The 14,486-nt window shown below is 34.6% G+C and overlaps 2 protein-coding genes across 14 annotated transcripts; both read right to left on the reverse strand.

The window, feature by feature from the left end:
* Nucleotides 1-1,715: 1,715 nt before the first annotated feature.
* On the reverse strand, nucleotides 1,716-5,390 carry LOC110727096. 13 transcript variants are annotated; one of them, XR_002512475.1, is made up of 5 exons: nucleotides 5,313-5,390; nucleotides 4,968-5,191; nucleotides 3,811-3,889; nucleotides 2,680-2,714; nucleotides 1,716-2,376 (listed from the first exon to the last, which is right to left on the reverse strand). XR_002512475.1 is itself a non-coding variant. In XM_021906638.1 (5 exons), the coding sequence occupies exons 2-5, from the start codon at nucleotides 5,082-5,084 to the stop codon at nucleotides 2,219-2,221; spliced, it is 384 nt and encodes a 127-aa protein (XP_021762330.1). In that variant the 5' UTR covers nucleotides 5,085-5,191; nucleotides 5,313-5,390; the 3' UTR covers nucleotides 1,716-2,218. The 13 variants fall into 13 exon arrangements, 1 of the variants encoding a protein (XP_021762330.1); XR_002512470.1 differs by adding an exon at nucleotides 3,184-3,255 and having other exon boundaries at nucleotides 2,680-3,081; nucleotides 3,811-5,191; XR_002512471.1 differs by having other exon boundaries at nucleotides 2,680-3,255; nucleotides 4,973-5,191; nucleotides 5,313-5,389.
* Nucleotides 5,391-8,354: 2,964 nt separating this feature from the next.
* On the reverse strand, nucleotides 8,355-14,425 carry LOC110727099 (putative KHG/KDPG aldolase). Its single transcript, XM_021906642.1, has 10 exons — nucleotides 13,565-14,425; nucleotides 11,745-11,799; nucleotides 11,140-11,175; nucleotides 11,004-11,048; nucleotides 10,567-10,650; nucleotides 10,235-10,300; nucleotides 10,094-10,132; nucleotides 9,859-9,958; nucleotides 9,432-9,592; nucleotides 8,355-9,123 (listed from the first exon to the last, which is right to left on the reverse strand). The coding sequence occupies exons 1-10, from the start codon at nucleotides 13,804-13,806 to the stop codon at nucleotides 9,112-9,114; spliced, it is 840 nt and encodes a 279-aa protein (XP_021762334.1). The 5' UTR covers nucleotides 13,807-14,425; the 3' UTR covers nucleotides 8,355-9,111.
* Between the last annotated feature and the right edge of the window lie 61 nt (nucleotides 14,426-14,486).

The raw sequence follows: 14,486 nt of genomic DNA on the forward strand, positions 1-14,486 counted from the left end.
TCCTTTAAAATACCTGTTTTGCCCTTTTAAAATACGAAATAGGAAGTTATTAGACATTGCCGTCACCATGAAAACGGCTAAGGAAAATATCAAAGACACAGAGCGGAAGACTCTGTTTAAAACCATTCAAAACAAGTCAACTTAAAAAGTCAAACCAAATGAAAGTAAAGTCAACCAAAGTCAAACAAAGTCAACCTACAACTTGGAACCCTTGTAGGCCCTTAATAAAACCGAGATAAAACATTTGAAAACCTTTACATTAGTCTCACATGCAAAATATATAATAATTAAAGCAACAAAACCACATCATATTCTTATGAAAACTAAATATGATTCGCTTTTCACTCATGTCCATCATGAATATGCTTCTATACCTGAAAAGCTCCTCTTTACTTTGTCCCCATTACTCGCCATTAGAAATGGGTTGTCGTAGGGCCAAGATAAAGACAAGGTCAAACAAACATACAACACACAATCAGCAATGCTGAGTACATAAGCGTAAACCGTACACACTAACATGCTTAATCCTATCAACACACAACTTACCTTGTTGCACCTGTTTTCAAGCACGCAACACAACCAACAAATAAATAGACCACTAAATTGCTTATTTAATTTGATTACGCATCGAACGAGTTCCCCACAAAATCCCTGCCCCAAATAAATTGAGGTAAACTACGCCAGGAGCTAACCGGGTAGGCAAATGTCACATGAAGTGACTGGATGTCCTGCGCATAATATACAATAAAAAGGAAAATACAGTGTCATGTACTCCTAGTAGAAGTCATGATTAAATATAAAATCCCATCACCCCCCATATGTCCATACTCAAGGTATATACGTTTCAAAAGTTTTGGTGCGTAATCTCTTTCACTTTACGTTGTTTACTTATTTTTAGACTTGGTGATGACTCTTAAACCATAACAGAATCAATCATAATAAATCATTCAAGCAATCAAACATACCAATTTAATTCTTGAATAATTAGTGGCCACATAATTTAATGTTGAATATTTTTCAAACTTCCTCGGTATTAAATAACACCTTAAGTGCATAAGGCACCGCAAATCTTATCCTTCGCTGTTTAGAACACCTTAAGTGCACGTAGGCACCGCACAATATTTTATTCCTATGTACTAAGGTACTTAATAGCTCAATTCCCATACTTAAAGAATCAATAAAAATTATATGAACCACAATAAAATTCCCTTTCTATATTCCAAACCAAATTTAACATTTAGTTTAATAACTAAACATGCTCTCAATCATGACAATAATAAAAGTGTAGTTCATACTCAACATGCAACCATAATTAATTTCAATCATCAATTCACCACAAATAATTCATACTTCACAATTCAATCACCAACATCAATCCAATCAACAATTCCAACCAACACCTATCATGATACTACCTTGGAATTAATTAAACAAAGCCTACACTAGGCAAAAATTGCTAATCAGCACCGGTTCAAAACCCCCATTTCGCACCGGTTTTGAACCGGTTCTGATTTGAGGGATGCCAAATCCCAAGACTTTTCGCACCGATTCTTGATGTGAACTGGTGCGAAAAGTCTCCAAAAATATTAAAAAAAAAAACTTTTAGCACCGGTTCTTGCTTTGAACCGGTGCAAAAGGTGGCCAAAATTTTTTTAAAAAAAAAAACTTTTAGCACCGGTTTTATTCCAAAACCGGTGCCAAAAATGCCCCAATATTTTTTTTTTTTTTTTTTTGCATTTTTTTCACTTAAATTGACATATAAACACTAACATATATATAAAGTTACATGTTTTCATTAAAAATAGACAAGACAACATTGTAAGTGGCTGCAAGGGCTCAAGAACAGCATACTGTTTTAGTGACTGTTATTTTTCTTCAGTTTGGCTACTGTTCTGTGTTGCTCTCCTGTTCCTAGTCTGAGTTCCAGCAGGAGCTGTCCTGGTCTTGTGCTGGTGGCTGCTGTGTTGGCTGCTGTGTTGTTGTGTGTTCAGGCTGACAGGCTGCTCTGCTGTTTGATGTGCTGCTGTTTCTATTCTGCTGCGCTACTGTACCTCTGTCATGTTCAAGCTAGCTGGGCATCTGTTCTGCTTCTGTGGCTTTGTTTCTGCTCTGTTCAGGCTGGCTGGGTGATCACTTAAGTGATCACACCAAGGATTACAGTTTTCAACCAAGGGGACTCACTTCTAAGCTTTGGCCCTCTTTGATCTCTCTCTTTTTCTTACTGCTCATTTTCCTCTTTAAGTAAATTACTCTCTTCAGCATCATAGTCCTCTACTTTAGCCCTCTCTGACCTCTCTTTTTCTACTCGAGCTAGCAGTGAGGACCTGCTTGATTTTATCCATAATTGCTCAGACTTGACCTTCATCCAAAAGAGTCCTAGATTTAACCGTAAATAAAAATAGAGGGGGAAAAGTCACATGTTACAATAATAAAGATTTAACTGTAAAATAAACAAACTTCATTCAACAAGAGCAAGGAACTAAACCCATATAGCATCAACTCTCTTTCTCTCTCCCCCCCTCTCTCACACGCACACAAATACATGCACATTGACACACACACAAATACCATAAAAATTAAGGCAAAATACAAAAAGAAACATTTGGAGCAAGTGCATCTAACAAACAATCCAGTAATCTTGAAAGCCTGAGGTTTATAGCCAAAAAGCATGAAAGGTACCTTTCATCATCGGAATCTTCAATATCATTATCAGTCTGCAGAGGAGATGGTCACATCAGGTATAAGCTAAGCAGACTAAAGAAGAAGAAGAAGCATAACACTACTCATATAAGGAAGGAAATCCTGCCTTAAAACAAGCCAGAAAAAAATCATAATAACAAGCCTTAAAACAAGTTGTGTGCTCATATAGATAGCAGATATAGTAATACACATTATATAAGACAACATTCTGTTTGAGTAACATGTAATAAAGCAATCCTCCAGATATCACAGCACTTCCCCTCCTCCAAACTTGGAATGGTACTAACTACTTAAACTTTTTCTTTAAGCCTGATCTTTTCTCTTGCTGCCATTTCCTAGCTTCCATAATTGCTGGGTTTCGCTTATTTGGAGTAGTTTCACCTCGAGGAAATAAATCAGGAAAAAGAAAAAAGCAATTATATCAGGAAATTACGTAGACATTGCTGTCAATTATCAGGATCAAAATTATGCAAAGCAGTTTACCAAAAGTTCCATTACTTTCCACTGTAAGAGATCTGACAAGTTTTATCAATTCATTTGGTTCTTTCCTGGTCACTTGGTCAGAGAAAGCATCTACCAACATCAGCATACAACTCCAAATTGAAATGCAGCAAATTAGATGGTATAATTATCATCACAGAATTAAATGTTAAGCAAACTGATCAAAAGACTATAAATGCCAGACAACAAGGATGAGGAATAAGTTGATTAAGTTAATTGCTGTCCTGCAGCCACTCTCCAGTACCAATTATGTATGTGATATCCTTAAGTATGCTTTTAAAGTATTTGCATTGCTATTTTGAGATAAACTATTCTTAAGCTTGCTAATATAGTTAGTGTAGTCATACAAGTTCAAATGTTAGACATCATAGATCTAATAAAGGCAATAAGTGGAAAAAAAAAAAACAGGAAACAAAACAAAAATTGAAGAACAATGAAAGAACAAGAAGGGATTTGTCAAGCCTAATCCAGTAGAGAATGATAGATCATGTAAATCTGCATCCCCCCCCCCCCCCCCCAAAATGGTCTACAAGGTCAGAGGATCAATTTTGCATACCCAATTCCATACATAGTAAAACTAGCATAAGGATAAAGAACATCTGAACATACCGCGGACTCGGCAACTCCTTAATCTCCCTCGTTGTCAGGTTTACCAACAACATCTTGCTTTTCTCGTCACAAACAAAAACTAAACCATCACAACAACACACATTATTAACAAGGGTCGAACCAAAACGATGATCATAAAAAAAAGAGCTTAGTATCAAAAGTGGTAATTTCGTCGAACAGGCGGTGGGCATTATTCAAGTGGGTAGAATACAAGTAATTGGATTCCTCTGAAATAAGGATTAGTGATTCTTATAGTAACAATTCTATGCTCAATCGTGACACACAAAGCTAACAGAAAATTATTCAAAATTTGTTGAATTATCCCAAATTTTCCTCACAATTAAAAACCCTTAATCTCGAATCACAGAAAAAATAACTTAATTAGTAGAAATCAAACCGAATTGAAGAAAAAATCATACTTAAATAAGCAGGCAACAATTAAAGATTAATAAATTCAACCAATTAAGGAGAGAGAAATTTGAGTATGAGAATGAAGTAGAGCTAAATTTGTAGTGCTGTATTGAAATTTCTACTATTGCAATAGAATATGAAGTACAATGGACCAACAGTGTATGTTGGAGAGTAAATTGAAATACCAATACTAATTTTGCGTAGAAAAGACATGAATATCACAAACAAGAAGAATAGTTCAAATGAGGACTAAAAACCACTCTCATGATTTGAACCCCATAAACAATTGCCCAAACATAACTAGTTTTGGAGGGCAACAATCTTATAAAAACCAAGATCCCACACTAAGCTAACACACTGAACTACTGAAGTGCAGCCAAGAATATACCTTTTATCTTCTCATACTGCAAAAAGTAAGCTGTTTTTCTATGAATTCATAAGTCTAGCATTCGCAGATGCAAATTATAACTCTTCCTATCATCTCTAAATTGTCAAAGTAAAACCGAGTTCCATTTTACTTCAACTACTATATTTCAATCTAGACTAGACTTCATAAGTCTTTAGCAATTGGTATTTTAAAGCACAAATTAAGAGCCAAGTACATGGAAAATATAGAATCAAGCACAGTTCAATAGAGCAAAGACAATTACTTTTAATTAGCAGCAAACCACAAACTATCAACAGCTAATAACTCTGGAACACAAGAAGATAAAAAAACATAAACACTACGAAGTCAAAAATATGACCTCACCAGCAATGGTATCCCACATCTCCTGCATCTCGGGATCACCCTCATCGCCACACCTCAGAATTACCACCAGCAATGGTATCCCACATCTCCTGCATCTCGGGATCACCCTCATCGCCACCGCTTTTCTTTCGCCTCAAACTCAATTTCAGGAGCAGGCTTCTTATCTTCATTAAAACCGTTGTTACCTCCATTGTTGTTGGTATCAGTTTCTCCAACCATCTTCAACAAATTTCAAACAATGTTACATCAATTAAACCCAAAATTTCAAAGCATTTAACATGAATAATTGGACCAAAAGACCAAAATATAACGCAAAGCTAAATAACCCAGAAACCCTAACCTAGAATTTCTGATTTTTGGTTCGAAATTGATTCGAATTTGTTGTTGTTGAAGACGCACGCACATCGAATTGATTCAAAATAGACGCACCCAGAAACCCTAACCTCCAATATTGTAGAAAGAGAGAAGGAGAAGGAGATCGAAAGAGAGAAGAAAGGAAAGGGAAAGTGGCGGTTATGGAGAAGGAGATCGAAGGAGAGAGAAGGAGTTTGAGGAAAATGCTGAGAGAAAGCTCAAAAGCCCCTTCAATGGAGAAATTCGAGTACGCTTCAATGGAGGAGAGAGAGAGGCAGATCAGATGAGAGAGGAGGAAAGATCGAGGAAATGAAAGAGAAAGAAAGAGTATATCCGGGTTTTTTTTTTATTTTTTTATTTTACAATAGATTTCGCAAAATCCCTTTCTCCCTTTTTTTTTCTCTCTCTTAAAAAATCTTTTTCGCACCGGTTTAATAGGAACCAGTGCGAAAAGTCTTTTTCCCAATCACGCCCATTTCTTTTACCATCGGTTTTCAAGAACCGGTGCGAAAAGTGCGGTGCCTATTTCACTTTTTCTACTAGTGCTAGCATGCTTGTATACACTTAAATAATTACCAAGTACGCGAACGTACCTTGAAAATGATCTCAAAATCGCCACGACTACACCAAGTCACTGACTTGGAATCTCCTACAACCCAAAATTACAAAGAGACATTAATACCGGTTCAATATAAATTTCCAGCAATATATACACTCTTTAAATCACTCATAAACCCTCTAAAACAAGCTGAAAATTAATTAAAAACCCTTACTTTTATTCCTAATTAATGGGTAATTAATAATCCCTACAAGAAACATAATTATAGCCTTCATTAAAAATTCTAGCTTTATAAAAACATGTAAAATTGCTATAATTATATTTAAAAACATCTAATTTAATAGTTTCAATCACCTACAATCAATTTCCATCAACATACATTAATTTAGAAACCTAGGGTTTTCAATTTGGGGCTTTTTAATTAAAAAAAAAAAAAAATCTGAAAATTATATACATAATAATTATAATCAAACATCATAAAAATCATCACAAAACCCAAAAATAATAATTGAATCAAAGCTAGAATAATTTTAAAACAAAAGAAGAGTATTTTTTTTTTTGTTTTTTTTTTAAAAACACACGCACAACAAGGGGGAGAAGGGAGGGTGGCTGGCGCCACCTCCCACGGCTGCTGCTACTGCCGGCCCTGTGCTGGCGGCGGCGACCGGCTGTGATGGTGGTGGCAGCCGGCCACCGTGGTGGTGTGTGTGGTGGTGGTGTATGAAAATTTTAAAGGGGAGGGGGAAAATTAAAGGAGAGAGAAAATAAGAGGAGAGAGAGAGAGAGTTTACCTTTGGGTATTCTCCACCTTGGGCAAGATCTAATTTGCTCATAAGATGTGTATTTATGCCCTCTTTCTAAAACCCTCCTAAGCTTAAATTCCCTTTCTACTCTTAATGATCTCTTCTCTTATTCAAAGTAGTCCTTTGACTTTCCTTAAATACCATTGACTTTAAATTTCCTTTTATAAAATAATATGCCCTAAAGTTTCTAAATAATAAAATAAAATATTTCCAAAACAATTAAATAAATAAAAACGGACCTTTAATTAAAATAATTCTTTTAAATTAAAAAAATACCATAAATAATTCATTTCAAATTATTTAAATACTCATAAAATAATGATTTAAATTAAAATACGTGTAAAAATACGGGGTATTACAAAATTCTACTCCCCCTCAACTTCTTCCTTTGGGGTTAACTTGTTGGGCTCTTAAGTGTCCTTAAATTTCCAACAAGTTGATCCAACTATTTAAATAAAGATGACCTAATTCAAAACACTTTTATTGTCTCAATTAATGACTCATATTATTTTACACACACTTATATAATATTTTTAAAATAAAATGAATCATTTTGATTTATAAAAATAAATAAGTTATATATATAAATATTATAAAAATATAAATATTATAAAATACGGAGTACTACAACTTGTTCTCAATATGTCCCCGTTTCTTGCAATGGTTACACACCTTATCCGATCAACAACTAGATGTCTCGTGCCCAACCTTCTTGCATTTGGCACACACTGTACCTGACCCTTCACGGCCCCGACTTGCGGCACCTGTACGGACAGCAAACCCCACGGCCTGTGGAGGTTCTTCTCAAACCCGATCAAACCCTCGTACAGGCTCCTCTTGAAAGACTTGTTGATAGGCTTTATTCAACGTAGGCAGAGGGTCTTGTGCTAAAATATTGGACCTTGTTTGAGCATAATACTCAGAACAAAGGCCTAGTAAAAATTGTTGAAGCCTATCATCCTCACGCCGTTTCTCGTGTTGCCTACCTACGTTACAAGTGCACTTTCCACATTTGCAATTAATTAAAGGTTCAAGCTTAGCAAGTTCATCCCACAAGACCTTTAATTTTCCAAAATAAATGGCAACAGTCATATTTTTAGATTGTTCTTAACGATTAATTTGAGCCTTTAATTGTTGAATACGAGGTCCATTCACTATACAAAATCGTTGTTGCAAATCATCCCACAAACGTTTTGCATTGTCATAGTTGGAAAGCATAGATTTTACCTCCGGGTCGATCGTGTTCATAAGCCATGAGACGAGCATACAATGTACCACAACCCAATCTTCCTTGGTTGCGGGCGGCACGAAATCTGTGATGGTTCCATCAAAAAACCCAAACTTTCTTCAAGAGGAGAGAGCCACGTATATGGCGTGAGCCCAAGCATCAAAATTATCTAGCTTTAAACAAATCGGTGTTATAAAATCACCTGGCCTATCATGCGCCCCTTGATAAAAAGGCAAATTGGTTTCAATTTTTGGTGGTGGTGTTTCACTGCCAGCCATGACTGACGTTTATGGAGGGAAAAAAATATATTAACCTTGGCTCTTATACCATGCTAAATTCAATAAACGTCAAAGCTTAATTCTCATTAATGACCTCCAAAGAATATATAATACAAGGTAACCCTAATGAGATAGGATTAGGAAACTAAGAAAAGATAACAAAAGATATTATTAGCTACCAAAAGATACTAACAAAATATTTCCTAAGATTTCCGAAAATATATCCCCAATACAAATACATTACAGTAACTTCAGTTGTCCAAGCAGGCAACCATGTAAACCAAGCAATTGACAGATAAAGTTCCTAATCAGTACCACACCAATAGTTTAAGACTTTGATGTAACATTCATACATATGAAAAAAATACAGCAATCTACATATGTCACATAAGATTTTCTACAGAATTACAGAGTAAGAAGTATTAAACAACAGAATAGAAGAAATCACTCCAATATGCCTTGTCTAGTTCTGATGATGGCCATTCTGCTCAGAAACATATCACCACAGAGTATGTGGTATTACACCCACTGACGGTGGGAGATAGAGTTCCTGAGGGCTTGTAAAGGGTATAAATGATCAAAAGAGTTAGACATCTTTATCTTTGTGATCTAACAGGGAGAAAATTTACCCTTTTACCCGTATTAAAGGACAAGAGAAAAAAAGTAACCGCATTGCAATCTTTTCGGGTGATGTCAGCTAACTACCTGTTAGATATCTAGCCTGAATCAAAGATTTAGCAAAGTCCAGTTATATCTTACTGCGTAATGAACTCTGAAATGAGCCCTGTATCTGCTGGTGTCTGAGCTACTTGTCGATTTGGCAATGGTTTACAACAAAAACCTTGTCATACACGTGTGCAAGCAAGTGCAGGGAATGGTGATCAACAAGTTCCACCGGCTTTGATTAGAAAAAACTGTTACTGATTAACCTGCATCAGTATTACACACTAGTTACAATTAGCTTAAGAATGTGCAAATCTTTATAAGATTATTTCACTAGAAGCCCAAAAAGGGTTAATGCTATATTTCTGTTATGGTTAATCGAGTTCGCGCAAAAGAAAATATAAAAACACTATGGTTCCTATCAGCAAAAATATTTGATAAAATGAAGGAATACACTGTAATAGCATTTTTCAGAATGTCCCAAAAATTCATTTTTGACAGGCATTTTTGGAATTGTGGACAGGTATTTTGTACCAATAAGCAGGAAAATAAATATAAAGAGCTTATCTCATACTAGTTTAAGCTGTTTTTTAGCTTCAGTGCCAATTGAAACTGCCAACTGTGCTCGTTCAGATATAATATCGAAGTCTCCTCGAGCAATTGCTTCTTTTTGAAAAATCGCATCTGACAGCACTACTGCGGATGCTCCTCGAGTTATGAAGTCTGCTACTAGACCTTCAGCATATGAACATTAACATTTATTAATTATTAAAAACAAATTTACACTACCATCTTCTGATTAATGTTGTAGCTTCAAAAACATACAGAAACTACAAAATACTACATAACAGAAAAACTTCTGATCTTTGCAGGCCAACAATACTACTGTGTGTATGACAATCTTAGAGCTGTTATCAAGAGGCAATAGCAGTTTCCAAAAACCACAACCACAAATTATTATAGCAATCATAAGATAAACAAATTTGATTTTGGACAGTTACCCATTTTAATTCCTTGAGAAGCAACCATTGGGATGTAATGAAAAGGCTTCTTAACTGCTGATATATACTCGACACCACCCAGTGCAGAAACAGGATAAACCTGATCAAGCCAAGAGCATAACATCGGTTATGTAATTCTCCTACCCCATACTATTATTTCATACAAATGAATACAAAGAGAATGCCAGAGATGCCAAATAGATATATTCAGAACAAGAAACATGATAAACCCTACCTTGACAATCCTTGCACCGGCATTATAAGCAGACAGTATCTGCAAATGGACAAAAGTAAAATTAGGTTTTAAGTGTAAATGATCAGAATCAGGAACAATTATTAACTGTTAGGAAGAAATGGAGACAGGATATAATCATACTTCTGTTGGAGTCATGACACCGGGTATGTATAAAACTTCATGATCTTGGATGTCAGCAAGTATATCCTGTAGATAGGAGGGTCAGCTGATAAAACCTCGGATAAGTACTACATGAATTATCCTTTTAAACATAATCATACTTCTATAATCATGATTGGACGAATATTGTATTGTGGCCTATGAGTCTACCCTTGACAGAAAACCAAATATATTGACAAACAAAATAATATTCAGAACGTTATAATCTATTAAATATGTGTGACTTAATGATATTTATCTCCTTGAGTCTACAAAAGAAAGTGGTTATGGAGACTACTAAAGCTTTCAAGTACCTTGATCATTGCAGGACTCATAAGAAACTTAGCACCAACCTTCTTTGCAACTTTAGCATCTTCGGTGTTTAGAACAGTTCCTACCTAAAATATTAGATTAAGTTCAATAATAAACAACATAACTGTCAGAAATCTATGCATCAGACAAACAATATTGAAATTTATTAAGACATCTCTAAGAGCCAAGCAAGTCAGGAACACAATCCATAGAGAGTGCAGAAAATATTGACAATTAAATGGAATTGTAAACAAACCTAGCACAACTACTATTCCTCGATTGAACCAACCTCTAATCTCTAATGCTTACATAAAGGAACCAACTTCAGTCAATTTCTAAGAATATATCTACTGCAACATACATAAACACCCTAAAATAATGAGATATGGAGATTGGAAAAAAAAAATAGAGGAATAAGTTCTTGAGGACATGATCTTACTCCTAAAGTCATTGTTGGATACTCCAGCACAAGCTGTTGCAAAACCTACAACAAAGAGGCAGGAGCAATGAGAATGAAGTCAATTTGCAAGCAGAATTAGAGAGAAAAAAAAAAAAAAGAACTTTAACCGAACAACCTCAAACACACCTGGAGTGGTCATCACAACCTCCAACTACACATTAGGATGTAAAGCAAATGTGTCAGAATAATCACGAAATTACTTATAAAAATTACAGGGTGCAGTTCAAGCAAGGGGAGATGTGATTTAGAAGCATTTAGAAATGCCTATATATCAGGCTAAATTCACTCACTTCCAGTAAGCATTAGCAGGGAAAAAAATACAGTATGTAGCTGTCAAACTGTTCAGAGACATCTAGATTTATATAGGAAAATCGGAAATCAACTTTTGTTGCTCCATAAGGGACACATTTGTAGGCAGGTAACTCTTAGCAAATATTAAGAATGCAATTGATGCAAGTGACAAACAGATGGAAATGCTGAATGCATTATCTTAGAGATCAGAATGGAAATCTTTTCATATTTTGTGTTTCTTCCAGGGTTTAAGAGATTCGATGGAAGCTCAGACATATGAACACTAAGGACAAAAATCAAGGTATTCAATATGAAGGTCATGAATCCAATAACTAGAGTTAGTTGCAATTAATAGAATAATATACTATGTGTGATGGTAAAAGAACCCACTTGACACAATATTTAAGCTTTGGAATCAAAATCACTTACTACTTTGATGCCACCACGTAGTGCAGCTCGTGCAGCTCCAAGCGCTAGCTCTGCACTGATATATTTAAAATATTCATAATTGAAGACTGAATCTTATATAATGAACTTCTTAACTCTAGTAAAGCTACAGAAAGACAATGAAAAACAACACTGGTTATCCAATCTCTTGACTCATCAGTTGTCATCACAGGATCTCAAATTTTGATTGTTTTAATGAACATGAATGAAGGAAACAAAAATTATATATGCACACATCAGAAAGCTTTAAGACTTAAACTCCCCAAGCTATTAACTATGCCAAGATACTTGATCACCTTGTTTACCAATTGATAGACAAGAATATAGTTATATTCAGCTGTGTACATGAATATTGACTATACATAATAACATTAACACAATTCGAGGTTTTACCATTATCCATGCAAGATTGCAAGTTAATTATAACATTTCAATAACGCAATGTTCCATCCAAGTAGCCATGACTTCATTTTATTAAGTACTACTCGTACAGAACTTCTACTTGGTCTAGGGACTTACACTAGGTGGTATAAGGATTAAGGAATCCGTAAGGGAAAAAAATGATTCAAGAGATATAACTCATATAAGCTGATTGGTTCAGTACTAATGCTGCATAAGAGTACTAAACAAAAACTGGAAACATAGGGAAAAACAGAAACGCAAATTCATACAATAATGAAACATGGAAACACAAAAATTAAAGCAACAAATCAATAATTTTGCTTAGCTTGTTGTTCTTTATAAACAAAACTGCAAATAAAGAGGGTATTAAAGTTAGTTTTGTTTATTTAAACAAGTATTAGAAAGAATAGGTCAATTTGTATCACTAAAGTTCCTTAAGGGGGTTATTGAAATGTTTATCAGGGCATTAAAATGTTTATCAAGTGGCAAGTTCATTATAAAATTGAAAAACATACCCTCGAAATGACTGAATGAGCATTGTGTGTTTTGACTATATAAATTTGCATCACTTTGACTTTAATGCATAACTTTGACCATCGATATGTTTAATTATATGAATATTTCTTTTCATATACTTCTTCTAATTCATATTAGATGTCATAGTTTAACTTTGTGTACTATTCACATAACTAACTTTGACTTCATTTTGTGATATCGTGTTGAGAAAAAACATAGTCATGTGGGTCGTCTCCAACATCTATTTTTCAAATATCAAATTTTTTATAATTATTGCTGATATATAATCAAGGATATTTGCATTAGAAAGTATGTATTGGCAAACGTGCCTAAATGAAATGTGTCATCTAATATAAACAGAAGAATATTATACTTTAGCCAAAAAAAAAAAAAAAATCAAGGTAGGTACGTACATAGTACAAAAAGTCAAAATGATGCGAGTAATCTAAGATAGGTAACTAACTACTCCCTCTGTTTTTTTTATAGTCTAGAGTTTGATTTGCACATTTATCGAGATATAACTTTGACCATCGATATCTTTAATTAGAGGTTAGAGAAAATTACGAAAAATTTAATTTATAAAAGTAGACATTATGACAAATCTTATATGATTATATTTATATATTATATATTGGTAACAAAATTAAGTCATAGTACAAAATCCCAACTCTAGCTTATAAAAAAAAAAAAAAAAAAACGGAGGGAGTACATGAAAACAGTAACCACCATATTCAATTTCAGGATAAGAATTCCTAGAGTTTCCCAAGCAAATAACAATATCCGAAGAACTAAATCTTCAGAATTAAACACAATATCCTTAAGAAATCCCTGGGAAAAAAAAAAAAAAAAAAACATGTGAAGATTAAAGAAAGAGAAAGAAATACCTAGGAGCACGAAGGCAAGCAATGATACCAGAACTATGAATGTCAGAAATGGTTTTGAGAAGTTGAGGAGAGAGAGAATTGCATGAAGATGATGATGATGAAGCTTTGAATTGAGATAAACATGGTGAACTTCTAAGCATAGGAGGATTACATAATAAGCCAATACTTCCAGCAGCTGCCATATCCACTGTACTCTTGAAACTGATTTTTTTTTTAAGTTGCATTAACAAGCAGTCAAGCATTGTTGTATTGTTGTGAAATGGTCCATTCACTGCATAGGCGAATATTTCCAATCCGTTCCTTTTTTATCGCAACGTTTGGAGTCGTGTTTATCATTAATGTGTAAATTTTACAATATCAATATCTTTAGGTGAATTTATGAGATTAAATCTTCAAGACCTTGCAAATGATAGTTAAGGTATTAGTTAGTCATTTTATTTATTTATTTATTTTATTTTATTTTATTTTTTTTATGGTAGGTAAGATGAAGCTCTCTACGAAGCCAAAATACCTAACGGGTCAAACCGGCTCAGATTAACAGGCTAGACTAATTTGGGAGAACGAAGGGGAATGACCGAAGGTAAGGAAATTCGACCCCCAAATTACCACTAGTTCCTTTCCCAAATAAGGTTCGACCCTCCTTGTGGGTCGAGCTGAACTTAAAATTTTGATTTCTAGGTCTAGCTGAGATGATATATTTAGTTCGTCATTCATCAAGGGTAATGGATTGTAGTTGAGTTGACTTAGCATCAACAATAGAAAAATCAAGATGTGATTTTAGGGATGAGAATCCAGTAGAGCTGCAAGTTGGCTGGCAAGATCTCCCTTGGGCAAGTTGGCTTGTACTAGGTTTTGGTGGGGGTGTAAGACGAGCATCGGTAAACTCCTTGATTCCTTCACGAGTGCCAAGTTATTCATTACA

Source organism: Chenopodium quinoa, unplaced genomic scaffold (assembly GCF_001683475.1).
Source record: "Chenopodium quinoa cultivar QQ74 unplaced genomic scaffold, ASM168347v1, whole genome shotgun sequence".
NCBI lineage: Eukaryota > Viridiplantae > Streptophyta > Magnoliopsida > Caryophyllales > Amaranthaceae > Chenopodium > Chenopodium quinoa.

Excerpts from the sequence above, each read along its gene's own strand:
- LOC110727099 (XM_021906642.1), bottom strand. The coding sequence starts at position 13,806 with ATGCTTGACTGCTTGTTAATGCAACTTAAAAAAAAAATCAGTTTCAAG. Across the intron at positions 11,176-11,744 it reads TACGTGGTGGCATCAAAGTA|TTGGAGGTTGTGATGACCAC; the intron begins GTAAGTGATTTT and ends CCTAATGTGTAG. Across the intron at positions 10,301-10,566 it reads TGAGTCCTGCAATGATCAAG|GATATACTTGCTGACATCCA; the intron begins GTACTTGAAAGC and ends TCCTATCTACAG.
- LOC110727096 (XM_021906638.1), bottom strand. The coding sequence starts at position 5,084 with ATGAGGGTGATCCCGAGATGCAGGAGATGTGGGATACCATTGCTGGTG. Across the intron at positions 2,715-3,810 it reads AAGGAGTTGCCGAGTCCGCG|ACTGATAATGATATTGAAGA; the intron begins GTATGTTCAGAT and ends TCTCCTCTGCAG. Across the intron at positions 2,377-2,679 it reads GAAGATTCCGATGATGAAAG|GACTCTTTTGGATGAAGGTC; the intron begins GTACCTTTCATG and ends GGTTAAATCTAG.